Source organism: Callospermophilus lateralis, chromosome 6, assembly GCF_048772815.1.
Source record: "Callospermophilus lateralis isolate mCalLat2 chromosome 6, mCalLat2.hap1, whole genome shotgun sequence".
Taxonomy (NCBI): domain Eukaryota; kingdom Metazoa; phylum Chordata; class Mammalia; order Rodentia; family Sciuridae; genus Callospermophilus; species Callospermophilus lateralis.
The window spans coordinates 151,707,142-151,734,856 of NC_135310.1; the positions used below are offsets into that span (position 1 = coordinate 151,707,142).

At 55.8% G+C, this 27,715-nt stretch overlaps 2 protein-coding genes across 4 annotated transcripts in view; one reads left to right on the forward strand and one right to left on the reverse strand.

The window, feature by feature from the left end:
* Positions 1 to 23,879, forward strand: part of Jarid2 (jumonji and AT-rich interaction domain containing 2) — a 224,755-nt gene extending 200,876 nt beyond the window's left edge. The window contains exons 7-18 of the mRNA XM_076859226.1: positions 478 to 1,528; positions 4,670 to 5,172; positions 8,223 to 8,315; positions 10,455 to 10,573; positions 10,663 to 10,733; positions 11,374 to 11,488; positions 13,248 to 13,353; positions 14,156 to 14,338; positions 14,759 to 14,889; positions 15,771 to 15,954; positions 18,069 to 18,176; positions 21,964 to 23,879. Of these exons, the coding sequence (XP_076715341.1) occupies positions 478 to 1,528; positions 4,670 to 5,172; positions 8,223 to 8,315; positions 10,455 to 10,573; positions 10,663 to 10,733; positions 11,374 to 11,488; positions 13,248 to 13,353; positions 14,156 to 14,338; positions 14,759 to 14,889; positions 15,771 to 15,954; positions 18,069 to 18,176; positions 21,964 to 22,146 (2,847 nt within the window). The 3' untranslated portion in view covers positions 22,147 to 23,879. The remainder of the gene's footprint in view (positions 1 to 477; positions 1,529 to 4,669; positions 5,173 to 8,222; positions 8,316 to 10,454; positions 10,574 to 10,662; positions 10,734 to 11,373; positions 11,489 to 13,247; positions 13,354 to 14,155; positions 14,339 to 14,758; positions 14,890 to 15,770; positions 15,955 to 18,068; positions 18,177 to 21,963) is intronic.
* A 468-nt stretch (positions 23,880 to 24,347) lies between these two features.
* Positions 24,348 to 27,715, reverse strand: part of Dtnbp1 (dystrobrevin binding protein 1) — a 122,930-nt gene continuing 119,562 nt past the window's right edge. For all 3 annotated transcript variants that reach the window (XM_076859229.1, XM_076859228.1, XM_076859227.1), the window contains 2 exons: positions 26,086 to 26,229; positions 24,348 to 24,732 (listed from right to left, as the gene is read on the reverse strand). In XM_076859229.1, coding sequence (XP_076715344.1) covers positions 24,476 to 24,732; positions 26,086 to 26,229 — 401 coding nt within the window. In that variant the 3' untranslated portion in view covers positions 24,348 to 24,475. The remainder of the gene's footprint in view (positions 24,733 to 26,085; positions 26,230 to 27,715) is intronic.

Consider the following 27,715-nt stretch of genomic DNA (forward strand, 5'->3'; position numbering starts at 1 on the left):
CACATAGTTTTAAATTCTGTGGCCGTGCGTGCTGTTGTGTGGAGCAGAGTGTGGCAAACAGCTTTCTTGGAACAGGGAAGTGCATTTGTATGCTTCAGAGTTTCCCCAGTAGGCACGATCTTGGTGCCATTGACCCTTATATACCCAGCGTAGGTGATTTTGAGGTGTGTGGAAGGTCCTCATGAACACCAGAAGTCAGAAAGAGCCTCCTGAGCAGGAAATCACAACCAGGGCCCAGGAAGAGCTCCAGCCTGGGCCAAGCTGCGCATTTTTGGGCAGCATAAGATCCTGAGCCGAATGTCGGTGTCACTGAGGATTTTGAGTGTGCTCTGCTCCAGCTCACTGGTGTACCCACGTCCCTTCTTAGTAACGGTGGCAGGCTGTGTGCCGTCACCAGTGGTCCTTCGTGGTGGGCTGGTCCACGTCTGGGTGCAGGTACTGATGCTGCTTTCCCCCTCTGCTTCTGCTGCTCCCTAGGTTTCTAAGGTAAACGGAGTCACTCGAATGTCATCTCTGGGTGCAGGTGCAACCAGTGCCAAAAAGATTCGCGAAGTCAGACCTTCACCATCCAAAACTGTGAAGTACACTGCCACGGTGACCAAGGGGACTGTTACGTACACCAAAGCCAAGAGAGAACTGGTCAAGGAAACCAAACCCAATCACCACAAGCCCAGTTCAGCTGTCCACCACACAATCTCAGGGAAAACCGAAAGTAGCAATGCAAAAACCCGCAAACAGGTGCTATCCCTCGGGGGGGCGTCCAGGTCCACCGGGCCTGCCGTCAACGGCCTCAAGGTCAGTGGCAGGTTGAACCCAAAGTCATGCACTAAGGAGGTGGGGGGGCGGCAGCTGAGGGAGGGGCTGCGGAATTCCAAGAGGAGACTGGAAGAGGCACACCAGGCGGAGAAGCCGCAGTCGCCCCCCAAGAAGATGAAGGGGGCGGCCGGCCCCGCCGAAGCCCCCAGCAGGAAGGCCGCGGCCGCCCCGGCCGAGAAGCCCCTGCTGAACGGACACGTGAAGAAGGACGTGCCCGAGCGGAGTTCGGAGAGAAGCCGGCCGAAGCGGGCGGCGGCCGGCAGGAGCGCGCCGGGCAGACAAGCACACGGCAAGGCGGACAAGGCGGACAAGGCGGACGGCGCCGCCCCCTGTGACCCCCGTTCTACCTCGCAACCCGAGCCCGCGCACAAGCCGCACGAGCCGCCCGGCAAGCCCGAGAAGGGCGCCAGGACCGGCTGGGCGGCCATGGACGAGATCCCCGTGCTCAGGCCCTCGGCCAAGGAGTTCCACGACCCGCTCATCTACATCGAGTCGGTCCGCGCTCAGGTGGAGAAGTACGGCATGTGCAGGGTGATCCCGCCGCCCGACTGGCGGCCCGAGTGCAAGCTCAACGACGAGATGCGCTTCGTCACGCAGATCCAGCACATCCACAAGCTGGGCCGGCGCTGGGGCCCCAACGTGCAGCGGCTGGCCTGCATCAAGAAGCACCTCAGATCTCAGGGCATCACCATGGACGAGCTCCCGCTCATAGGTGAGGTCAGGGGCCTGGGGCCTGCGCCGTGCCTCTCCCCTCCACCCGGGCTCACCCCTGCAGGCTGTCCTGGCTCACCCCTGCAGGCTGTCCTGGCTCACCCCTGTGGCCCCCCGGGCTCATCCTGGGACCACCCAGGCTCACTCCTTCGGCCACCCAGGCTCACCCCTGCTGCGCCTGGGCTCATCCCTGTGGGGTGCAGCCCAGAGCCCCCCTTTCCCAGCCTGGGTGCCTGCAGCAGGAAGAAGGTGGGTATTGTGGGCCTAGGGCAGGGGCTCATGCTGGGCGTGCAGGCCTCCCCTGCTGGACTGTGGCCTGCCTGGGCAGAGCAGGGCCCAGGGAAGCAGTGAGAATGCTGTTTGGTTTAAAGGCCAGAAATTTGTTGCGTAATAGCTCCCTGCACTGGGCCGCTGAGATGAGGGTGTGGGCAGGGTGGCCTCTGCTGAGGCATCTCCTTGGCCTGCATGTGTGACCTTCTCTGTGTCCTCCCTTGGTCGTGTGTGTCTGTATGTGTGTCCGTCCGTTCGTCTGAGTCCAGGCAGTTGACTGGAGTAGCCCCACCAGGTGGACTTCCCCCTTGAAGCCCCTAGTGCTGAGCACCGGAGGTTTAGGGGTTTGGATCCAGCTTGAGTCTGGATGGTTTCAAGGATCAACCTCGTCATCAGCCTCAGACCGTTTTTCCGTTCTGCTCCTCATTTTCCCCTTGAGCTTCATTACTTTCTTTATCGACCACCTGGGCCCTTTTCCAGCCCAGTTAGAGGGTCATGTTTATGTTTCTTCTGAGAGCAGGTAGGGCTCTGGCTGGGATGCGCACGGGCTTGCCCCCCACGAATCCTATAGGGAGCATGTGTGAAAGCAGGTGCTCTCGGTGGGTGCTGGGTATTGCCTCTTAGGACTCTGCCACAGCCTCCAGACCCTCTCGTGTTTTGGGGGTAGACTTCCTTCGCCAAGGCTTCTGCAGGGGCAGGCCCTTAGGGACAGCTGTGGGTAGGGCAGCATGTCTCCCTTTGAGCTCTGGAAGAAGCTCAGCAGGCGTTCAGTGTCAGGATCTGGTGGGTGGCCCTGTGCCTGTTGACTGCGCTCTGTGAGCACTCGGGCCACCTGGTGACCCAGAGACAGCACGTGGACCCCGGAGCCCTCCTGTCTGTGGCAGACCTGCAGACGTGTCAGCTTTCTGCTATGTGACAAAACCTCTGACATGGACAACTTAAAAGGAGGAAATAGTTGTTCTGGCCCAGAGTTCCAGGTTTCAGCCCACAGCCCGCTGGCTTTGTGCCCGGGAAGCTGCCATCACGGCAAGGCAAGTCTGGCAGAACACGGGCTGCCCCATCAGGCAGCTGGAGGTGCACGTGGAAGGGGCGGGGTCCCGGGGCCTCCCCCAGGCCTCATCTCCTAGAAGCTGCTCAGCTTGCGGACTGAGCTTGGGCTGCCCAGACCCAAGCTGACGGCCGGGAGGGGAGCCGGGAGGGGAGCGTTGAGTGCTCTCCCTGTGGGTGGCCTGCCTCTGTGTGGGGCTGCCGGGCAAGGGGATGCTGCTGAGGCTGCCAGAGCCCTTTTGCTCAGTGTTTTTGCCCTCAACGGCGACTCCACTGGTACCAGAAGCCAGACAGGGGCGTGGCCGTGGTGTGCGTTCCTGCTCTTGGCTGTCACCCTCGAGTGTGAAACACTTTGTCAGAGGAGCACCTGGCCTGCGACCTCGGAGGCCTCTGGCCCAAGGCCCTAGCCTCGATGTCCAGCAGCAGCCGAGACCCGATGCCTTCACAGGTCCCAGGGCACCCCAGCCCCCAGGAGCCTTGGCTCAAGGGAGGAGGCAGCCTATGACTGAAAGCATGGGTTCTGCAAAGGGCTCCTACAGGTACCGCGTGCCCTCGTGTTGCTGCTGGGTTATAATCTGCCTGCAGAAACGCCTGGAAGTGGAGACTTGCTTCCTCCCGCGTGTGTGCTGAGCCACGGGGGCTGCGTCAAGACTTGTTTCCTCGTCCACCTGCACAGCAGAAGGCAGTGCGTGGCTGGTCCTTGGGGGAAGCGCTCTGGTTTTGAGACAGAGACCAGTCCAGCCTTGAGTCACACATGGGACTTGGGCCTCGTGAGACCTTCAGTGGGCCATGGAACCTTAGAGCATAGGTCCTGCTGTCCAAATCTGGGGCGATTTTCTCTGATGGTGTGTGCCCTTCCCCAATCTCTGCACTGCACAATATACTCCCGTCCCACCAAGTGGGGGAGTTCCCTCCCCAGGGATTGGTTTTCATGTCCCCTCTGAGCAAAGTGGTCCAGGCTCCACTTTGCATGGTGAGCTGGCCCCTGGTCTGCTCTGGCCTGTGCTGCTGGGCTTTCCTCCGTCTTTGATGTGGATGCACCCCCACCTTCCGAAGATCGAGGTGCTCTGCTCACCCAGTACCTGGTTGTGGGTCATTTTGGAAGCTCCCCCTTTGGCCGGGAGCGGCTGCTCCCATTGAGTGGAGTCATGGGGGGTGTTCCCTCGTATCTGAGCTCTGTGCACTTGTACGGCTTTGCTTCAGTCAAGAGCAGCACTGAAAACATACCCCATGTCATCCAGAGATGAGCAGCTCCTCTGTCCGGACTGTGCTTTCCTAAGCACGTGCTCTTTTTCGACCTGGAAAATTCAGTGAGATTGAAACCAAATCGCCTTGTAGTGAGGGTCTGGGTGTCAGCAGGGGAGTCAGGACTTGGTGTGTATGTGAGTCCCCGTGTCTGAGCTGTTCTGGACCTGGGTGCCACCAGGAAGCCCTGCCCACCCTCACTAGGGCTTTGCTCTGGTGCGTGAGATTGGCTGCCGCTAGTTCATGCCACGCCTGGGATGTGGAGCTCTGGAATGTTCCTCCCCACTTACTTGCCTGGCCAGCCCACTCCTTCCCTTCTTCCGGTTCAGTACTGCCTCATGTTGCACCCCCACCTCCCCCTCGGGGTGCCCCTTCCCTCTGGCTTTGGTGGTGCTGGCTGGGCCCTGCCTCTGGTCGGGCTCTCCCCCCTCTCAGTGCACTTTTGCCGCTCCATCCCAGGATCCTGGCAGAGCCCCAGCGCACAGTAGGTGTTCAGGAACTAACGGGTGATGCAGCAGGCCTTGTCCTGTCCTCCTCCTCCTCCTCACCACTGTCCCGTCTTTCCCCCTCACCGCCCCAGGAGGCTGCGAGCTCGACCTGGCCTGCTTTTTCCGGCTGATTAACGAGATGGGCGGCATGCAGCAAGTGACTGACCTCAAAAAATGGAACAAACTCGCAGACATGCTGCGCATCCCCAGGACTGCCCAGGACCGGCTGGCCAAGCTGCAGGAGGCCTACTGCCAGTACCTGCTCTCCTATGACTCCCTGTCCCCCGAGGAGCATCGGAGGCTGGAGAAGGAGGTGCTCATGGAGAAGGAGATCCTGGAGAAGCGCAAGGGGCCGCTCGAGGGCCACACGGAGAACGACCACCACAAGTTCCACCCGCTGCCCCGCTTCGAGCCCAAGAACGGCCTCATCCACGGCGTGGCGCCCAGGAACGGCTTCCGCAGCAAGCTCAAGGAGGTGGGCCAGGCCCCGCTCAAGACGGGCCGGCGGCGACTCTTCGCTCAGGAAAGGGAGGCGGCCAAGGAGGAGGAGGAGGACAAGGGTGTCCTCAGCGACTTCCACAAGTGCATCTACAAGGTAGGTCCCCTGCCTGTGGCCTGCGCTGGTGGACACCAGGTTCCACAAGCACGCGGAGCAGGATGTGGGGGTGGGCCTACCCGGGGGAGCCAGGAGGGCGGTGGGGCGCTGGCTGTATGCGGGGACACCCCTTAGTCCTTTGAATACCCCCGAAAAGGACTGAGGCAGGGGACCACAAGTTCCAGGCCAGCCTGGGCAACGTAGTGAGACCCTATCTCAGAATAAAATTTAAAAAGGGCTGGGGATGTGGTTCAGGGGTTAAGTCCCCAGCGCCACCACACACACAGAAAAAGAAAAAAACCAACATCTCAGAACGAGTGACGAGTGAGTGGGTGTTTTTCTGGAGGCCCAAGGTGTCAGCAATCTGAGGAGGGTGGGTTTGTAGCGTCCTAACTTGGCAGAAGGGCAGAGACTCGCCCGAGTTGTCCCCCCGCCTGACACCATTGCAGTGGGAATTACACTCCAACTCGAGTTCCGGAGGAAGGGCAGGCACATGCAGCCCCTGGCCAGTGCTGTGGGGTTCGAAAGGTGCATTTGTAATGGAGAGAGAGCCTGTAGTTGTCCAGGGAGGTTGGGTGTCTGATGATCAATGATGCGAGTCTTGGACATCTGGCCAGCACAGCCAGCTCTAGCTCTGCCACTTGCAAGTGCTGTGTGTGACCTTTACCTCTCTAGGCCTTCTGCATTTCCTTCATGAAGGTGTGTGTGTGCCCGTGCCAGGACGCAGTGGTGGTGTGCAAGTTGTCTCTGCACTCCCTTCTCCACCAGGGGCCCGGCGAGCGTCCTCACTGAGGACCCCTGGCGCTCTTCTGCCTCCTCCCTTCTGTTTCCCACAGCCTGCTGCCTCGCTGCCCCATCCCAGCATTGCCGGGTCTCTGCCCTCCGCAGAGGTCTCTAGGAACTGCATGGAAGGGCCGGGCGGGGCAGACCTTTCCCAGAGAAGCCGATCCTTCCTCTAAGAAGCAAGTGGAGGTGATGACCTCCTCTTGGCAGCCCACCTGCCTCCCTCCTCAGCCTCCAGGAGCCGCAGGGCACCTCAGGGCCAGCTGGCAGAGCCCAGGTGTGATCTCTGAGTTGAGGCCTGGCCCAGCCTGGCCCTGTGAGCTGGTTGGGGATTCGCGGGAGGGAGTGCTCTCGGACGAGGTCTTGGCCCGCTGCCCTTCCCTCTGTGGTGTCTTGGTGGGGGGCTGGGGCTGGTGGGTTTCTGCTGCGAGGGGGATGGGTAGTCCTTATTCTGCCTGCCCACCCTCGGTGCTTACGGCTGGCTCACTGCAGGCTCCGGCTGTCCTTGCTCCAGGGTTTCCCCGTGGACTGTGTAGGTACACGGAGCTCCTGGCTGGAGCCCAGGTCTGGGACCTCCTTCCCTGGACCAGGCCGCCTTTCTCTGGGCTTTGCATTTGCTCCTGGCCTATAGGAAGAGGTGCCTGTACCTACAAGGTTTTGTGACGAACTGCAGAGGGTTTTGTCTCTTTGGTTTAACTCTCCGTCCCACCATCCTCTGCTGCCTCTTGGAGACACAGGTATGGGGCCTGGGGAGCTGCCACTCGCAGCCTGCTCGTCAGTAGCCAGCCACTTTCATCTGAGCTGTGAAGTGTGTTCTTGGACCCGAGAAGCTGCTCCTGGAGACTGCCTAATTTATTTAGGGTGTTTCCTGTATCCCAGCTACTCAGGAGGCTGAGGCAGGAGGATGGCAATTTTGAGGCCAGTCCCAGCAACTTAGTGAGATTTTGTTTCACGATAAAATAAATAAGAAAAGGGATGTATCAAGGGCCCCTGGGTCAATCCCTAGCACCTCCACAAAAAATGTTGGATCCAAGAAAGGGTTTTTGTTTTTCTTTAAAAAAAAAAAAAAAAAAAAAAAAAAAAAAAAAAAAACAACAACAAAAAAAACATGTTTTGTCAAAGATGTCTTTAGACTTAATTGCAAAAATTAATGAAGCTGGTCAAGGGATATGTGCCTCTGACCATGCAGGGTGGTGACTAACCAGCACACCCCACTCCTCTGTCCCCATCACCTCCATTCACTGTAGCCCAGGCACTTAGTGCAAAATTGGGTCTCTTCTTGTAGGTACATTTCCATTCTGCAGGGAGGTGACCCTAACCCTAACCCTGCAAACAGCAGGACAGAAAAACCAAATTCCAGAACCTTCCTCCCACCACCTTGATGGTGCCCAAGGGCAGCTGCCTGGTTTAGAGTCTTGCTCTTACTTTGTAGGAGTGGTGGCGTGTCACCTCAAAGGGGAAGCTTCCCGACCAGCTTCCAGGAAAGCCACTACCCCCTCCCTCTTGGAGCCGCCTGTAGTGCCCCGCTCTTCCAGCCCACAGTCAGACTCCCCTTGGGACACAGTAGGTGCTGGATGTTTATTTCTGCGACTGAGCGATCAATGTGCCTGGTCAAGACCCGGAAAGGCAGAGTCTGAGAAGGCTCCTCGGTGGCACTGGTCAAGGCAGGAGCAAAGGCCACGTTCCTAGGTTTCCACGGTGGCCACTTCATTGAAGTGATTTGAGTTTTTCAGGGAGTGAGTGGGGCCAAAGAGGGTATGGCCAGGGGGCCCTCTGGCAGAGGGCAGCACATGGCTTCTGTGGCCAGAGTGGTGTGGATCGTCGCCATTCTCCATGGGGACGCCTGGTCATTGCTGCCAGTGTCTGTATTAGGCCTGTGGGCTTAGCTGGTCCTCCCCTCACATGGGGTCCCTGGGGGTTTCTGTCCAGAGTGTGAGGTGCTTTAGGAAGTGTCCCTTGTGCTGTCTTCAGAGTGCGGCTGTTCCTGCCTTCTGGGGCTGGCGCCTGTTTCTGGTGGAAACTGGCCCGGCTGCTGCTCATGGTGGTCAGTGGAGGGGTCGCCTTCTCCATCTCTTGACGCTGGGGACTCAGTGCCTGGTCTGAGGATTTTTTTTAACCGTCGTTTCTGCTGGCCATTAACTTGGGACACAGTGGCCCAGGGCTGCAGGGGAGACACGGGCCAAGGCCCGTGACTGGCATGTGGCCTGATTGGCGGTGAGCTTGGCTTTGTGTTTTAAGCTTCTCTCTGGTGTTTCCTTTCGTTTCAGGGAAGATCTGTTTCTCTAACAACTTTTTATAGAACAGCAAGAAATATCATGAACATGTGTTTCAGCAAGGAACCTGCACCAGCCGAGATCGAGGTGAGTGGCACCCCCCGCGGTTTCGGGCAGGGCCGCCCAGCATTGCACGGAGTTGATCGAAATGCGCCCGGACACCGAGGTGGGCAGGCCTCTCCTGACTGCGCCCCGATTCAGAGGCGGCGAGTCGTCTAGCTTGGGGGCAGGGTCCTGAGCCTCCTCGCCCCACAGCTGCCTGGCCCCTGTCTGTCCAGCAGGCCCCTCCCACAGCTGCCTTGCCTGTCGGATCTCCTTGGAGCTGGGGCTGACTGCTCGCCCCTCTGGCTTCCTCTGTGGTCGAGTTGGCAGGTGGCCGCCCTTGGCTTCTCGCCTTACTGCAAGGTTGGAGAGACGGCACTTTTGTGTCCAGACCAATTAGGGGCGGTTTTGTGTGCAGCGCTATGGGACAGAACTGGGGTCTGTTTACCTGCCTTGACCAGGCACAGTTGGAGTCCCCGTGAACTTCAGCTGCTAACGTAGTTGATGTGGAAACGGAAGCAAACCCTACTCCTTTCACTTGGTTGGGGGCATCCACAGCTGCAGAGCGGGCAGGTCTGAGGACTGCAGCCACAACTGGTGTGTGTGGGAGAGGCTGCTTGTCTCTTTAACGATGGCTGCCACCTCTTTTAAAATCCCGGGTACAGCTGCTTGGGAGGGTGAGACAGGAGGATCACAACTCAAGGCCAGACCCCACAACTTAGTGAGACCTGGTCTTAAAAACTGAAAAGGCTGGGATGTGACTTTGGCGGCAAAGCACCCCTAGGTTCTGTTCCTTGGGTCTCAAGAATAAATAAATAAAATGCAGGTGGGTGTACTCTAGCCCCTGGTGACCCGGGGTCCTGGACGTGGAGCTGCCACTGCTCTCCCTGGACAGCATGTGGCATCTCAAGCCTGCTGCCCTCACTTGGGGACCCTGTTTACTTTTGTCAGCTTTTAGTCCTTTCCAGCTCTTGCCATTGGCTGCTGACCCTTGCTGCCTCTGTCGGCTCTGGGTCTCCCTGGTCCTGGTTCTCGGCCTTGAGGCCCTCAGAGCCGTTCCTTGGTAGCAGTGTTGGGAGGCGAGCGCGGCTTTTGGAGCTAAGCATATGGCTACCCCCCCGCGGCCCAGCAGGAGGGTCCTCAAGCTGCAGGTGACTCTCACCATTGTGTGTGCCCACTTTATTTTTTGTATTCAAAGATGAGCCTGGGTTTTGCTGCAGCGGTTACATGATTTTTTTTTTTAAGAGAGAATTTTTTAATATTTTTATTTTTTAGTTATTGGCGGACACAGCATCTTTGTATGTGGTGCGAGGCTCCTGCCTGTGGGGTCTGTGGAGACAGGGACGAAGCTGCTTAGCTTCTGGGATGCTAAAGAGCAGCCGAGAAGGGCCTCTGAGGGGAGGAGGAGGAGGCTGATCAGAGGTGCTCCTGGCCCATCCTTTGCCATGTTCCTTGGTGATCTCCACGTGTGGGTCCTGTGCACACCCAGCCCCCAGCTCTGGTCTAGCTGGCTCCCACCAAGGCCTGGGTGCTCACAGCTGGGTGCCGCCTACAGGGTGCTGGCCTCACATCATGGAAGGTGCTGATTCTCGGGGGGCTGCCGAGCTCCATCTGAGCAGGCGTGTGGCGGGCTTCGTCCCCCTCATGCTGGCTTTTTAGCGTGTGACACCACAGCTGCTCTAACACGTGCGAGCTTAGTGCTGAGCCCTCACGTCCACGCAGGACGCTGTCCGTCCCTCCCCAGGATCCATCGTGCCCCCCGCCCCAAGGCCAAGACTGAGCCCTCGAGCACAGTGCCCCCTCCCCCCTTGCTCCCCCCTTGCTGCTGGCAGCCATTCCCCTTGTCTCTAAATTCCCCTGCCTCAGGGACCTCCTGCAAGGGGACGGAGTCCTCAGGGGCGTGGGTCACTGTTTCTCTCGAGGCAGGTGATGTTCCGTGGCACGGATACGCCTGGCTCTTCCCTCTAGCCCGTGTGCCAGGGCACCTGTCCCTGAGGCCCTGCTTCAGTCAGCAAGGTGATCTGCTGGCACCTTCTGCTCGGCCTCCTGTAGGGGGCACTCTGCCCGGCCTGGGGACATGCGTCTGTTTGTCGGGCCCCTCCATGGCAAGTAGTGTCCTGTGTGTGCTGCTTCAGGACGCCGGCCCCTCGAAGGTGCTGACTGGCTCTTTCCTCTTTTCTGCAGCAAGAGTACTGGAGGCTAGTGGAAGAGAAGGACTGCCACGTGGCTGTGCACTGCGGCAAGGTGGACACCAACACTCACGGCAGCGGATTCCCAGTGGGGAAATCAGAACCCTTTTCAAGGTAGCAGTGGCGTCCTTTGTCCACATTCCAGGGGCCAGACACCACCCTCCTGCCCCTGTCTGTGACACTCTTCATCTTCCCTTCTGCAGGCACGGATGGAACCTCACCGTCCTCCCCAATAACACAGGGTCCATCCTGCGTCACCTCGGTGCTGTGCCTGGTAAGCCTGAGGCTACCACCTGAACCCTGCTCTGAGAAGCCCTGGCGGGGACGGGGCACCTTAAAGGGTGGGGTGTATCCACCAAAACCGACTCTTAGAAGAGGGAGGAGTGAGATTGCAGCTGGCGAAGAGGAGATGTGGACGCAGGCTTGGGCAGCACGTGAAGCCCAGGGCCACTCTGCGCCTGGGAAAGTGCACTCGAAGGTCCTTAGGCTCCAGCAGGCTGCGTCCTGGGCTTGGCAGTGGCGGGTGGAAGCTGAGTGCTGTCGAGGCCCCGGAGAGGGAAGCCCAGGCGCCGACTTAGGAGCCCACACCTTCCTCTTCCTGGGCAGAGGCGATGGCTGAGGCCTTCCTGAGCTCGGGCCGCGTGGGCTTGGGGTTGGCACCTCCGTCTCAGGATGGACGCTGAAGCCCCAAACTGGTGGTTCCTTGACTGTGGTCATCCCTGTAGTCACAATCCTGCCCCAGAGGTGTTCTTTACTGTTAGGAACCTTGTCCTTATTCTTGGATTCAAAGCAACGAAGAGCAAATGACACCTTCTTGTGGAGTCCTCAGGTTTTGAAGCCAGTTCTTTTTTGGGTTTCCGTGCCTGTGACTGAGGCTCCGAGCTGTGTTTCACAGTGCTGTCCCTCTCTTCTAGGAGTGACTATTCCCTGGCTTAACATTGGCATGGTCTTTTCTACCTCATGCTGGTCTCGAGACCAAAACCACCTTCCCTACATTGACTACTTACACACTGGTGCTGACTGCATCTGGTGAGTAGCGGGCGGGTGGGCCTCCTCCTCGCATTTCGCATGTAGTGGCCACTGCCGCCTCTTGTCATCTGCCTGTTGTGTCTGCGTCATTTCCCCGTGGTGACAAGGAGTAGCATCACAGAAACTTGACTGTCAACAGCAGGGCTGCACCGACTTCCCCTCAGTAACCTGCTCTGTGGGGCTGCTCAGGAGTGGCCGTCTCTAGGTCTGTTTGGAGCCAGGCTCTCCCTGTGCACAGGGACTGTGAGGACAGCAGACCATCCCTCTGGGCTGTGTCCCGCACCAGTTGAGCCATGTGGGGTGGGCATGTGGTGTTCCGTTGGGCCCCTGGATCCTGGCTCAGCTGTGGCCAGTCCCAGTCATGGCTGGGCTCTTCGGTTTCTTTGTTTATGGAGACATGATAGAAAATGGCACTTACTTAGCGCCTTGCCCCGTATATTGCGGGCATCACATGCATTTCTAACGGGGTGTTCTTAGTGAAATAAAACCAAACCCTACAACTAGTGTGGTCTTCCCGGAGCTGGCTGGCATGGATCGCTGTTGACTGTTGTGGCTTTGATCCTGCTGGTGGGACTGGGACCTGGGGGAACGGGGTGGGGATCATCAGTGTCCAGTAGCAGGCCCACTGTGGTGCAGAGCGGGTGGATGTGGTCTTGAGGCCTGGGTGGTGGATGGCTGTAGGACGCTGTCCCCTGCAGAGTTCTCGTGGCCGCTGGGCCCCTGTGGCCTGTGGAGCGCTCACAGTGGGACCGGGCAGAGCTGACTTTGCTCTGAAAGCTGAGAGGCTGCGTGGGCGGGTTGAATCAGGTGGCAAACGCGAGGTTGTGTGGGCTCTGAGTCTCCTCCCTGGACTCACCTTGATGGAGGGAGGCTGGAGTGCGATTGGGAACTCTGGGGGTGTTTTGTTTTAGTCCCCCAGCGTGTGATTTGTGGTAAGTGCCCTGTATTTAAATCAAAAGCCAGTAACAGAATGTGCTGGTTTTGAAGTGATATAAACGTTAAATACATAAATGTAGCTGTCACTTTTAACTGAAACCTGGATTTGGCCTCAAGGCCAAGTGGGGGCCCAGGCGCCCAAGAGGCTATGCCCAGCCCTGCTGGTGGGAGGTGGATGTGAGGAACGGAAGGGACAAGGGAGCTGGAGGGAGTGGCCCGCGGTGTCCTCCACTATCCCCGTCCCTGCTCTTGCTCTCGCTAGTGGTCGATGATGTCACTGGCTGCCTTTGGTCTAGCCAAACCCTGTCCCCTCTGATGATACCCTTTTGCCCATTGCCTTACCCTTTCCTTGCTGGCTGCCCCTGTCCCTCCTGGGTGGCTCTGTGAGGGCACCCAGGGATCCCAGTGCTGCTGTTGGAGCCTCAGGTCCTAAACCTGTGGTGGCTTCTCCACAAGGGCATAGTTGCTGGCAGCAGCCTGGGCAGGAGCCGGCTGCTTCTCTGTGCCCAGAGAGGCCTGTGGATGTGCAGGAGTGCCTGGTTCTGATTTGTAGGGGTTTGGGACATCTGGTTTTGTTTTGGAGGCTGTTGGCTTACAGTGTGGCTCAGATCTTCATAAAAGATGGGCTGCGCCCCCGGCTGCAGCTGCGGTTTGGCTCTGTGCTGGGCGGAAGCAGCCCTGTTGCCTGAGGTGTGGGCGGGAGGCTGGCAGTGACAGGGCCAGCTGTTGGCAGTTGAGTCCTGCTTCTGCTGGGCCCGCCCCCAGGGTGGCCAGCGCACACAGGTCCTGGTGAAGCCCGCTTCTGCCCGTCTCTCCTGCCCAGGTATTGCATTCCTGCTGAGGAGGAGAACAAGCTGGAGGACGTGGTGCACACCCTGCTGCAGGCCAACGGCACCCCTGGGCTGCAGATGCTGGAAAGCAACGTCATGGTACGCCCGCCACCTCCCCAGCAGGGCCCTGACTCCCGGGGAGATAGACGAGGGGACCCTGGAGCTGTTTATGAAGCTGCCCTGTCCTCCTTGCTGCTTGCCTTCCTCTGGCACGAAAGCCAACCTGAAAGAAGGCTTTGCATCTGGGGCATGGGCGCCAGGTCCCGGGCTCCGCGGCCTCTGAGCCTCTTTCTGACGTGTTCGTTTGCCTGCAGGTTGGTGTGTCCTTGGTGGGGGGCGGGGGACCCTGATTTGAGAGGCTTGGGTTGGCGCTCTGGTTCTCCTGCCATCCCACAGCTGTGACTTGGAGGAGCCTGGCTCTGGACAGAAATGAGTGCAAGGGTTCTTCGGTTTTCAGAAGGTCTCGGGGCTGTTGAGTCCCCCAAGCCCGTGTTGTCCTGACCTGTGTTCTGACCAGTTGGCTGAGGGGCTTCTCTGGCCTCCTGTCAGTGCTGGTCCCACCCATTGGAGGAGGGAGCAGCAGCCTCCTGCATTGGCCGGTGGGCAGGAAGGCTCCGGAAGGGTTTGTGGCTGACGGGCAGCTCTGTGCTCGTGGCCTCTGCCTGTGGGAGCCTGCTGTCCGTCCTCGGCCTGTGACCATTTAGGACTTTTCAAAGAATTGTCTGTTTTTTAAAGGGAAAAGTGATCTGATCTCCTTGAGAGCTGGCCTTGAGGTCCTAACGCCAGGTGTTCTCAGCAGGCCTGCTGGGCAGATAGGCGAGGACCCCGGGGTCTGCGGGCAGTGGGGCGGGGAGGCTGCTGATGGAGGGGCCTTGTGCCTCACCCGGCCTCATCTCCCCAGATCTCCCCGGAGGTGCTGTGCAGGGAGGGCATCAAGGTGCACAGAACGGTGCAGCAGAGCGGTCAGTTTGTCGTCTGCTTCCCGGGGTCCTTTGTGTCCAAGGTGTGCTGTGGCTACAGCGTCTCAGAAACCGTGCACTTTGCTACCACCCAGTGGACAAGTATGGGCTTTGAGACGGCCAAGGTAAGCAGGTCCCCCACTGCCCAGCCCTGCTGCTGTCCTGGTGCCCCAGGGATACCTCCTCCACAGGCGCTCTCCCTGCAGATGAGTGTGGACAGAGCGGGTCTCTGGAGTCTTAAGGAATAGCTGGAAGGGTTTTCTGAGAGAGATGTGTTGGTGGGCTTTGTATCATAAAGAGTTTCCCTGTCTGTCACTGGCTGATCCCTCCAGTACTGGGGGACCACAGAGGTATGCCTAGGGAGCACACTTAAATTGAGTGTGTTGACAGTCCCTGTTGGTGCTGGGCCTTCTTTCTGGTGCCCTTCTCCAGGTAAGGAGAACTTCTCAAGTTCCAATAGATTTAGCTCCAGTGCAGTTAGCAGTTTGGAAACTGAGGTGGCCTCTGCCTCCCCAGGAACCTTAGCAGCTGCTCTTCTCTTCCAGGAAATGAAGCGCCGCCATATAGCCAAGCCGTTCTCCATGGAGAAGTTGCTCTACCAGATTGCACAAGCGGAAGCGAAAAAGGAGAACGGTCCGACTCTCAGTACCATCTCGGCCCTTTTGGATGAGCTCAGGTACCACAGATCTGACCAAGACCCCACGCTGAGGCCCGAGTGGCTGCAGGGCCAAATGGGCAGAGATGTTGGGGAGCAGCCTGTTTGCTACAGTCTCCCCTTTTGTCTTCGTGCATGATGCTGGTTGTCAGTCTGCTGACAGTTGATGCAAAGCGTGTGGCCCAAGGGGTTGATCCTCCTTGGAGGAATGATTGCATGCTAGGCTTTGGACCCTCGATCCTGGTACCTCTTTGCCATGGGTGTCAGGACCTGGTTCTGCACGCTATAGTTTGAGTGGTATGGTGAACAACCTGCCCACCTCTCACTTCTTGGCAAACCGCCTGTGTTATGTGTGTGGCTTCCTGGGCAACTGGTGAGCACTAGCACCCGGTGCACATGGGGAGTGCTAGCCACCCTGCCCCAGCCCAGACTGCACCCTACCATGGCTGCTACAGCTCTGCTGAATGCTGTGGCAGGCCAGGGCAGGCCAGGGCAGTGTGATGGCTCTGCCTGTCTTCTGCTAACCCCTTCTCCTGCCCTCTAGCCCCACACTCCCTTCCTCCGCACGGAGGGGTGGGGGGTCCCCACATTGCTGGTGGGTAGCATGTTGATTTCACTTCGGTGGTCATCTCTTGGCTGCCAATGGTGGGTAGCTTGCGTGACACATGTCTGGCCTGCTCAGCGTGTAGCAAGAGCCCTCTGTAGCTGGATGGCGGGCTTTGCTGTGTGCCATGTCTGAACCCCAGGTTAACTTCTTCTGGCCTTTTGGCTAAAGAGAAAGGTTGGGGTTTGGGCAGGTTTGCAGGACTCCTAACTGCACGTGTGGGCCTGGTGAGGGTGTCCCCTCTGATGGCTAGGAGGACCTGGCTGCTGCTGCTGACTGCCCCTTGTTGTCTGGGCAGGGACACGGAGCTGCGGCAGCGCAGGCAGCTCTTTGAGGCCGGCCTCCACTCCTCCGCACGCTATGGCAGTCACGATGGCGGCAGCGCGGTGGCGGACGGGAAGAAAAAGCCTCGAAAGTGGCTGCAGCTGGAGACGTCGGAGAGGAGGTGTCAGGTCTGCCAGCACCTGTGCTACCTGTCCATGGTGAGCGGCCCAGGTCTACTGGCGCCTCGGACGGAGGTGTAGTCTGCCATCTCTGTCCTCGGGTTCAGCTTGGTTCACCATGTGACCTCTCTTAGCTCTGCGTCAGTCTGGATGAGTTGTCATTTCTCCCTGGGAAGCTCGGGCTCCACGCGCTGCCACGGCCCTCTGCGGCCTTCCCTGAGTGCGGCCTTGACCAGTTCCTTTCTCTTTCTGGTCCATTTCCACAGTGCTGTTGGGGACAGTGTCCTCATGGCCATCTGTTGACCCAGCTTTAGACTTAAGAATGAACATATTGCTGCTACTCCCCAACTTGCCCCCTATTTCAGGCCAGATTTGGGCTTGGAAATCCTTGAGGAATGGACAGTGGCCTCAGCACAGCTCTGGCCTGGATGTACCCAGCTGGGGCCCTAGTCTGGCACACAGTCCCCTAATGGCCCTGTATTAGCCTCCCTGCTACACGGGCTGATCTGCCCCTTCCTTGGCAAAGACCAGCTCCGCCACGTGTGTGCCCTGCACCCCCCCCCCCCCCCCCCCCCGCCCTCCGCTCCACCACCACACACACACACACACACACACACTGTCGCCATATCTCTGCTGGGGTGGCAGGTCAGGGCTGAGGTGCATGTTCTGCTTGCTCCACCATGTCCACTGCCTGCAGAGGACAGGGCCGCCCAGCCCTGCCCAGCCAAGTCAGACGCTCTTTGGAACACTTGCAAGGTTCAAAAATTTTAAGAGAGGTGAGGGGCCCTCAGCTCAGGCTGCCTTGTAGACGGGCAGCTCCCACCATAGTTCTGGAGGCTGGAAGTTCAAGATCAAGGTGTGGGTGGGCGTCTCCTGAAGCCTCTCCAAGGCTCGTGGAGCAGCTTCCATGCTGCATCCCCACAGTTCATCTCCATTCCCCTTGCTGTGACTTGTCTTGTCCTTGACCATCTCACAAGGACACCAGTCAGGGCCTCTCTGATGCCCCATTTTACCTGTGCTCCAGGCCCTACCTCCAGCTGCAGGCGTGTGGGGATGCTGGGCCTTGGGGCATGATCCTGGTGGGGTCCGGTCGAGTCCAACCCACAGCCTCCAGGCATCCCGTTTTGTGTGATGATCCCTGTCTGCTGGGCTTTGCGCATGTCCTGTGCAGAACTGTGCTGTTAGGAGGTGGGTGGTGAGCACTGTGTGGACGCGCTCATCTCGGTGACTACAGCTCTGCAGGCCCATTTTCCAGGTGCCAAAGTTTTGCTCTCAGAGCTACTCACCTGGCAGTCCTTAGAGTCCTTAGATGTTATGTGACCTCCCAGGAGTAGGTTGGGGTTTCATTTATAATTTTCATGGTTTGGTCACCAGGGCGGGGGTATGTGCTTGTTTTCTATACTTTACACTCCTATCCTTAGACCTCAGTGTCTTTTGGAGGTGGCACTGCCACGGGGAAGTCATTTCCTGGCCTTGGTGGCTTATTCCCTGTTCTGTGCTGCAAAACACTTGGATCCAAAAGCTTCAGGTTTTCCCCAGCTGTTCCTCGAACAGGCCTGGGTCGTGGAGGCCATGAGCCCCAAAGGGAGGGTTTCTGGGTCTGGTTGGAGCCCTGGGTCCCCTAGTGGGAGCAGAGGAAAACTTGTGCCCCAGCTGGATTGAATGAGCTGCTTCTGAGTGACTCTGAAATCGGGTTTCCTGCGAGAACCCCCACCATGGGTCCCACCGCCTCCGCCAACCCTCGCCCCTGTCACTTAGCTCCCTGTGTATCTGCCCCAGGGACTCTGGAGGGAAGAGCACACGCCCTCTAACCTCAAGCGCCGTGAGCAAGCGTGGCTGTTTCGTCTCATCTCGGCTAGGCCGTTGACCAGGCGCTCAAGGGACTGCAGTGGGGAGTCTCTGGGGGGTCAAGGGCTCCCTGACGTCCAGCTCTTTCATCCACTTTATAGAGACCCTGTTCTAGGCTGTCAGTTTTTTGGGTTTCTTAATCCATGTCCATTTTTGAAAGTCCCTGATCCTCCTGGTTTGTCAGTAGGTGGCAGGACAGGCTGCTCAGCTGTGTGCACCTGCTCCTAGTCCCTGGTGGCTCCCCCAGGCTGTGCCCAGCCCTGCCCTGGAGTCCCCAGCCCTCTGTTCTGTTGCTTCCCCAACAGGTGGTACAAGAGAACGAAAATGTGGTGTTCTGCCTGGAGTGTGCTCTGCGCCACGTGGAGAAACAGAAATCCTGCCGCGGCCTGAAGCTGATGTATCGCTACGATGAGGTCAGTCCCTCCTTGCAGGCGGTGGCCCAGACACTAGGAGCTCTCTGTGCCGTTGTCACAGCTTGAGGGCCCCACTGCCCTGTGTTGTGGAGAGCCAGCCAGAGCTGAGCGCAGGTGCTGCCACTTTGCTGAGTCCTGGCTACCAGAGCCCCACATGCTAGGACATGGCCCCCCTCATCCCAAGGCTGAAGAGGTGGCTGCTTTGGCTGTGCTCAGTGTGTCCCTACCCCAGTCTGGCCTGAGAAACGGGGGTCAAAGCTGTGGAAACCTGTGCACCTCCACACTCCTGGCCTTTCCTGCTTTTCTTCCTCCTGTTAGCAGCCTTTGGGCGGATTCCAGTCTTGTCTTTTCTTAGTAGATTTGGGACCTGAGCACATTCTGACCTGGTGGGTGGGAGTACCTCTGGGCAGTGTGCAGGAGAGGCCTCTTTGTGCGTCTGTCCCTCTGCTGTGACAACCCAAAGACACAGTAGCAGCCCCCTCTATATAGGGAGGAGGTGCAGCAATATGGGGAGGGCCTCGTCCCTTATGGGCTGTCCAGCCTTGGCTGTGCCAGCACCGGGCAGTCAGTTTTGGGCAGCACTAAGTGCCTTCTGCACAGGGAGCTTTCCCACCAGGACTTGAACCTGCGCAGCCTTCTCCTCTGGACTGTGCAGTGCAGAGTTCAGCTCCGGCCGGGTCCTCCTTGTCACCTGTCTGGCTGCTCTATAGCTGCACTACTGATCTTTCAAAATGGCCTGTGCCATGCATGGGATGTTGGGTATTCCTGACTCCTCCCCGCTAGATGCCAGTAGCCACCCTCCTGGGTGGGACATCCCTCAGTATCTACAGAGGATGGCACTGTCCCTGAGGTCAGGAGTGGCGCTGGCAAGCTCTCTATCCACACCTAGGGAGCTGTCCTGCTCCTGTTGGGATCTGGCTGTCTCAGTGGTGTGCAACGCCTGGTGGCACTCCTGGCCTTGGTTTCTGGAAGAGGGTTCGGTGCAGTGTCGAGTGGATCCACATCGTCTGACCGCATTGCTGAAGAAATGGGGATAGCTGTGCTGCCGCCTGGTGGTCTGCGACAGGCCCCATAGGAGCAGCCCAGCCACAGGTGCCCAGAGCCAGTGCTTTTTGCAGGGTGGTCAGGGCCTTCTTCCCCCACACCTCCTGGGTGGGATGAACTGTGAGTGACAGTGCCACCTGTAAGACTATCTTGGCTGGGACGTAGAAATGAATGGCTTTCTGTCCCTCCGCAACTCTTCAGGCTCTACCTGTGAGGCACATGTCAGTGGTCAGTGACACAGTAGCAAAGGGAACATGTGCTCCCAGGCTGCCTGGTGCGCATTTGCGCTAATCTAGCTCCTGGGGCAAGGAGTGAACTGTGCATAGAGGTCACCATTGCCTGCACTGGAGACTCTGGTGGCTGTTTCGGGGTGTTTGCATGAAATGCCCCTCCCCCCATCTCTACAGCAGCCCTGCGGGTTGACGTGCGCCAGGTGTGTGCAGGCCCGAGAGTCCTTGTCCACTAGTTGCAACAGCTGGCAGCAACATTGCCCCGGAGGCCTCGAATAGACTTGGAACCCGGCTTCTAGGACATAGTGTGCCTGCTGGGACTCCTCTGCCTTCCCTGGGGTAGTCCCCGCCGACTTGGGAGCGTTTGTCTCCTGGGCTCTCCACCAGGCGTCAGCGGGGCTGGTTCTGTGCCCGAGGGCCAGTAGAGCGTCCCGGGGGTCTGCACTTGGTTCTCTCCCTCGTTTCTGTTCTTCACACGGCGCGTGCTCTTTCCAGTCATGCGAGCTGTGACCTTTCTCAAGTCCTTCCTGAGCTTGCTGGTGGTCTTCACAGTCCTTCATGTCCCTGCTGCCTTCTCAGATTGGGAGCTGGCAGGATGGCGGAGGCCCAGCCCAGTGATGTTGGGTCAGCTCTGCCAGCAGTTCCCTCTGGAGCATAGAGTGTGTCCCTTGCCCTCACCTAGCCAGTCCAGTGCCCTTCCTCCTCCTCCAGGCACTGCCTGCCAGTGGATGGTGCCCATGGCGGTGCACTTGCCCCCTGGCACCCTTTCCTGCTGCACCCCTGGTGTTACTACGCAGCACACCCCCACTTCTACCCCATCACCAGCCCCGTGGAAGCGGTTGCTCATGCCTGTTCTGGACGGAGTCCTCTGGCCAGGCTCAGTTGCAGGTCAGACTTCTGAGGATTTGGCTGAATCCTAAGATTGATTGGAAAGCCAGGCTTAGGTCTGTTTGCATGTTCAGTGAAGGCAGTGACTGCTTCACAGTGACAGCACATGTCAAAAGTGGTTAAAAATAAACCCTGGTCTCTGAGGAGGACTGCGTCTAGCAGCTTGCATGGAGACGAGTAAAAACTCTGCTCCACCAGCCCTTGTTGTAGCCAACACCTGCAAAACGCATGCAGGGGTGGCAGTCAGGGCTTTGCCCCGCCCTTGCCGAGGGAGGAGAGTCCCATGTGACAAGCCCAGGTGCAGCCAGTGGATGGAGCTTGGAAAACCTCTCAAACTGGTCTCTCAAGTTGAGGTGTTTTAATTGGGGCATCTCTAGCTTATAGGACCAGCAGAAGTTCACCTTTGATCCCTATGTACCCTACAGATAAGTCGTTCCTGTTGAAGCCATTGACTGGGGATGGTCTCCCCTTCTATTCCCTGGAAGGTACAGCAGCTCTCGGCCCGTGCACCTTTCAAGAGTCCTGCAGTGCCTGGTTCTCACCTTAAGAACTGGGCAGCTCTTGGGGGTTAGTGCTGAGCTTCCTGGGTCCTCTGGCCACTGTGTGCCTGGACTTCCAGCCTAGTGGAGGGCACTTGGGCTGTTTCCAAGCTTCAAATGAAGGAACTGCTCGGCAGAAAGCTGCTGTCCACCTAGGACTTTGTACATGGCCATGGCAGCTGTGTGTACAAACATGTGGGCCGGCCCTTGCTTAGGGCTCTCCAGAGAGCAGCCCTTGTGGCTGGCTGTGGGTCCTTTGTACCAGGCTGGCCTCCTCCTCTGCCTGGGACCACATGGTTGTAGGCCAGCACTGCCCTGAGAGATGTTGAGAAATGTACATTTGTGCCTCCTTCCCGAGTTTTTTAAATGAGATGGTTATAGGGCGAGTTGTGCCCATGGTCAGTGTTTCTTGGGGGAGTACAAGGACGCTGGTGTTTGCTGTGTCCCCTACAGTGCAGTTAACAGTGGAGACATGTATATGTAAACAGCAGTCATTGCATTTATTTGTGAGGCCAAGTTAAATAACTTGCAGTGTCAGAGCAACGCTGCAGAACTTGGCCACAAATCCTAAGTTCTGCTTGGGGGGTGGGGTGGGGGGGTAGTGACCTGGTAATCAGAGTTGGGGTCAGCTGGGTAGGATGACATGACTCCTCCACCTGATGGCATCAGGAAAAGGTCAGCCCCGTGGCCAGCAGTGCCGTCTGCATGGTGAATCAATTTGCAGACGGTTGTGTGAACACAGATCTGAATGCCATTCTTAGGAAATAATTACATACTTCCTGTATGCAGTTATGGGACTTGTTCTTTTAGCCTATTCTATGCTGTCCTCCCAAGACATTTATTAGGGGTTCAGCCAGGTGGGTCCAGCCTGGTAAGGAAGGCCCCTTGGGGCCACGTCTCCTGCATGTTGTCCACTCCTTCTCAGGCCCACTGCACCTCAAAATCCCGTGGGGCCCTGAGCTTCCCCACACTCAGAAACCCGTGCTGATGTGGTTTGGTGATGAGCTGCTGTTCTCTCAGCTCGACCCGAGTGGACCTTGGGGCCCTTGCCTGCTGCATTAACTGTCTTGCTTTCCACCCCTGCAGGAGCAGATCATCAGTCTGGTCAATCAGATCTGTGGCAAAGTATCCGGTAAAAACGGCACCATCGAGAACTGTCTCAGTAAACCCACACCAAAAAGAGGCCCCCGCAAGAGAGCGACCGTGGACGTGCCGCCTTCCCGGCTGGCGTCCTCCGGTTCATCCAAAAGTGCTTCGAGCTCGTCATGAAGATGCCAACACCATGGTCAATTTATATATATTTTTTTGTAATTATTATATTCTAGTTTGGAGTACTTGCTGTAGGATACAAGCTGTCTTTGCACTAGCTCTAAAGAAGATTTTCTTCTGGTTTTAGAGAACTAATTTTGTTTTAGCATTAAACTGTTGAACTTTTTTTTGTACTTAGAATACCTAGACACTGCAGTCAGATTTTTGAAACTGCCGTATATTCACTGTTTTAAAAACCCTTGAGGGGCTGTATTAATTTGTATCGCCCCTGTGGCTGATAAAAGCCCTTGTTTTTTTTTTTTTTGTTTTGTTTTGTTTTTTTTTTAATGTTGGGGGAAAAAAGGCTTTTTAACCCATTTTTGAAGAGGGTGAAGTTTGGAGAACAAATTTTAAAACCATCAGTCATGTGAGCAGGTTTTTTTAGATTGGAAAAGGGATAGGACACACACACACACACACACAAAACAAAACAAAAAAAAACTTGAAAAGAAATGGCTTTACTTTGGCTGTCTTTTCTTCTGTCATGTGCAAGATGAGTTTGTGATTTGTAAACCGGAGAGCCCCGTTTTGTTCGTTGGGTGGTTATGGCAGCTGAAGGCGGACGTTGTTTCCTAACCAGAGGCGAAATGTGGAGGTCGAGCGACTAGGTTTTCGTTACCAGCACATCACTATGCATCCGTGTGAGGAAGAGAGGACGAAGACAAAGACTGCCTGCCTTGGAGGGTCACTGAGGGAGACCTGTGCCTGATTTCATTAGGAAATCCTTTCTGTTATTTTTTGGTGCTGTTGGCTACTTTATCAAAAAACCCTTCAATAGCATCCTTAAGGAAAAAAAGGAAAAGCGACGGGAGCCGCAGGTGCTTCTGTGCCATCGACGTGCAATCTGACATTCCATCTTCATCTCGCTGCTTCTTGTCACACCTTCACAAGTCAGCATTAATCTTTTTTTAAATTTGTTTATGATCACATTTAGAGCCACTAGGAGGTCTGCAGTTCTTTTTGAATGTGAAAATGCATTTGTGCTCATCTTGTCTATTTTTTCTGTCCATGTTGTAACAAAAAGAAAAAAAAATCCCATCCCTTTTGTACATATGCCTGTAAATTGTTTTAAATACTTGAGCCTTTTCTTGGGGGGCGGGGAGGGGTGAGAAGACAAGATGAAGAAAAGCCTTACATTTCAGTTTCTTCATCGGTTGGATTGGATGCTTACAGGGTTTTTCTTGTAACATTTATAAGTGCTGCTTACATCACTGAACAACAACAAAAAAATAATAATGGAGTAGCTGTTGCCCTTCTCCGGTTGTGTGTACAGTATGTGTGGAATAAAAAGGGAAACTGTTTTCACAAGCTGTTCTTTGTTTCATAATTGGATCCATCAGTCCCGTAGCTGCCCATATTGCACTGAGCTTGCCAGTGGCGACTGCCAGGAACGTCCTAGGATCCACTTTGTTGGTTGTTGTTGCAGAAGACTGAACTGTTTTGGAATATTTAACAATTACATAAACAGTCAAGTGTTTTCCAATGTGGTTGTCCGGTTTTTATGGCCTTGCTGTGTACTTTTCCCTCTTTTTGACAGTAAACTTCTGCCTCTGGCTTACAGTTTGACATTTAATTTATTAGCGCTGCTCTGCACCCCTCCCTTGAGGGAAGACTTCATGTGGTTTATTGCCAGTTTGTTTACTTTTCAGGTTTGTACTACAAGGTTTAATAATAAAAACAAAGTTTTTTGGACATTTGTCTTGTGGAAGATGAGTGAATGGAATGGGCGCTCTCTCTTCTGGTCAATGGGCAAAGGCTGATCTGCCCTCAGGAAGGGAGTCTTGTTGCTCCCTGATCTCCGTGCGCTGGTGGCTGGGTCAGAGCCAGCCTGGGCCCCCAATTTCTCTGCAGGAGTAAGAATGGCTGCTTCTGCCTGTTCCTTTGCCCCAGAGGTTCCAGTGTTGCGCTTGGGCCAGCTGTGAACCCAAGAGTGTCAGCTGAGTCTAATCACTTACCTTTTAATAGAAGTAGACTGTGAACCTGTAAAGGGCTTGCTATGTTCATTCAGGCCTGAGCCACTGTGGAGCCCCAGGGCCCAGCCATGCTCTGGGGAGGCTGCCTTAGTGGGTGTCCCTTCACTGTGCTCTAAGCAACCCCTGTCATGCTGGCCTTGAGGACCTATGTAGGCAGAAGCCTTTGTACAAACCAGCTACTCTCCCAAGTCAGTGTTCAAAGTCCTCAAACTTTATTGTCAGCTCTTCTGTCAGTTTCTCACACATCATTGGCAATTGTGTAAAATCATTAAAAACCTGGCTTTACAGGAGCGTTCTGTGCACGGCTGACACTTCAGTCACTCCTCCTGATTTGAGTCGCTGTCATCACTAGCATCTGGAGTGGCCTGGCTGTCAGCATGGGAAGTGGCCAGGGCAGTGTCCACCTGAACTTCCTCCTCATCAGACTGGACAAGGGGGCATTCCCCACCTTCACTGGGGTCCAGGGTGGCCGATTCTGTGCACACACAGGGTGAGGAAGGTAGCTTGGGCAGGGACTCTGAGGCATTTGGAACCTGAAGAGTAATTTCATTCTGACAGGTGTCAGTTTCCGGCCCTGTGAAATTAAAATACATTGTTAGGCCGGGCACAGTGGCTTGGGAGGCGGAGGATCTCAGTTGAAAGCCAGCCTCAGCAATTTAGGAAGGTGCTAAGCAACTCGGTGAGACCCTGTCTCTAATACAAAAAAATAGGACTGGGGATGTGGCTCAGTTGTTGAGTGCCCCCGAGTCCAATCCCTGGTACCCAAAGGGAAAAAGAAATTCCGTTAGCAAAGTTTTATGACACCTGTAAATTTGCCAGACTGCTCAGCCCCATGCAGGAACAACCCTGGGCTTACTGAGCTAAGCAGGCCAGAGGCAGCTGGTGGTCTGAGCGAACAACAGACCAGCAAGACTGAGCTGGGGTCCATGGTAATCTACACAAGTCTCTCATGGTAATCTACACATCTCTCCCCTCCCACAGCTGCATCCCCAGCCCTTCTTGAGATAAAGTCTTACTGAGGCTGGTCTCAAAATTTCCAACCCTCCTTCCTCCTGAGTTGCTTGCTCTGTACATATCCTTTAAAGCCACCCAGAACATGAATGCCAAGAGAACTATCTTTGGGTAGTTCCCGAGTAGAGAGAAGCTCTTCTAGGAATACATTTTACATCCTCCTGCTAAAATTTCTCCCAGCCCCCTCTTATTTCCAGTGTCCCACCTTCTCGGGACAGGACCAGGAAGAGAGTGCTTTCACAGGTTTGCCAAGCAGAGAGGAGAGGCCAGAGGAAGTGGGCTCCCTGCTGCTGGCAGAATGTCCTAGGGAAGGCTGCAGTGTGGCTGAGCGGGGCCTGGCCTTCCCCTTCTGTGAGTGAAATTTAAGAGCTGCCTGTGAAGCATCATATACAGCCAGGGCTGGACTGTGGCCCTGTGGTAGAGGGCTTGCCCAGCACGTGTGAGGCCAGAGTTCAATTCCCAGCCAGAAGAATTGTACTATAGCTTCAAGTGTGGTGAGGCCAGGTACAGATCCAGTACCTCACCCAATTATTGTTGAATGAACTGAAACAATTTTGGGAAGGCTTGAGATGGGAGTTAGGGGCCCCATGGGGTTACAGGTGTCTTTACAATACTGACAAGAGTGCCCAAACTGACCATGGTCAAATTCCGCTGAACTGAATGTGAGTGGGAAGGAGTTTTAAAAAGATAACCCTTAGGCCAAGTGCCAGCTGAGCAGGACAGCCCCCGACACCCAGATTCCAGTTCTCCAATTTCTGGGCTAGATGATGCACCCCCTCCTCCCTGAGGTGCTGGGGTAGAAATTTAAAACCCCCGAGGAGAACCCGCCAATGTCCAGGCCAGACACAGGTGTGGGGAGACTGCCCAGGGGATGCTAGTAAGAACAGGGTCATTTACACAGGGATGTCCATCCTACCTAACCCCGGGGATAGCACAGCGTTCTCCTCTCCACCCGAATTCAAGAAGACATCCAGGGCCTCCTGGTCAGAGATGTCCATCAAATCCATCTGCTCCAGCATGTCCACGTTCACCTCCATGGATGACATGCTGCCCATGGGCTCTGAGAAGATTCACAACACAAGACACTGTACTTTTTGTTCCTAATAAGTTAAAAAGTAGATTTTATTGGCATTGGGCAAACCATCTTGCATCTTCTGCCAAATAGCATGCTGTTTTAAGTCTGTCTTAAGTCATCTTTGGTCACTCACTGTTGCCTTGGCCCCTATATAGCACTTATTCTATTTCCTGGGCGCTTGGTTTCCAGGTGATACTTGGAGCAGGGCATTCTGGCTGGGGTAGGAGCAGTCCCAAGTGGGACAAAAGAAGAGTTTTGGGAATGCAAATGCAAACCCAAGCTTAAGTACAGAAAAGTCTAAAGAGTTCTACTGATAACAATGTAGAAAATAAAAGGCAACTCATGGAAAATCTGCCAGAACAACAATCTCACTCCCCATCACCACCAGGGGAAGGGATCACTCTTAAAATACAAATTCCTGGTGCCAGCAGCATCTGAGGCAACTCCCTCCACGCTCAGGAATAAACCAGGAGGTTTATGATCCAGCAGAGGCCAAGGCTCTGTCCAGAAGCTTAATGCAATTCCAGCCAAATTTTGGACAAGGTTTTGCAAAGAACTTGAAACTTGAACACTGTACAGAGGACACAGTGATCCTGAAGAACAATGGCCTGTGTGGGGGTACAGGTGGGGGCACATAGCAAATATCTAGACTCACTATAAAACAGGGCCTCTCCACCTTTGCTGGCACTCTGGACCAAATAAGTTCTTTGTGTGGGGCTGTCATAGGCAGTGCAGGGAGTTGACGGTGCCCTGGCCCTGCATCAGCCCCTCTGACAGACTTTTACCAGAGCTGCAAAAACTGTCTCCAGCTGCAAACTGCTGCTTGATGATACTTAGGATGGTCTTGAACTGGAGCGAGATAGTAGGCCTCGGGAGCTGGAGAATGCCTGGGGAGACTAAAGAACTTACAGACACTGACAGAGAAGGCTGTGCCTACAGGGTCCCAGGGCTGCAGCCAACAGTCACTGCTGTAGGGCAAGTCCACGTGGGTTGGACCCCCGCCCTGTGACTATGTCAGTCAGTAAACAAAGAGCCAAGTAAAGTGAAAAACAATTTGAAGAATTTCTTAAAACACAAAAGCATAAACTGTTGGGAGTCACCAGGCTCCAAAGACTAACTTCCCCATCCCCCCGAAAAGAGCCGTCCAATGGTGAGCCTTAGTGACTCACATGATCCTTACCCACCAATCAGACTAGCCCTGCTGACTCACATGATCCTTACCCACCAATCAGACTAGCCCTGGTGGCTCACATGATCCTTACCCACCAATCAGACTAGCCCTACTGACTCACATGATCCTTACCCACCAATCAGAAACCACCCCATGCCAAATGTCAAACCATTAAACTGTTAGACTGTCATAATTGTCAAACCACCCCTGGCTCTATAAATATGCAGAGCTGTTCCTCAATAGGGCATTTTCTCCGATGATGAGCCTTGTTCATTCTTTCACAAACCATAAACAAAATTG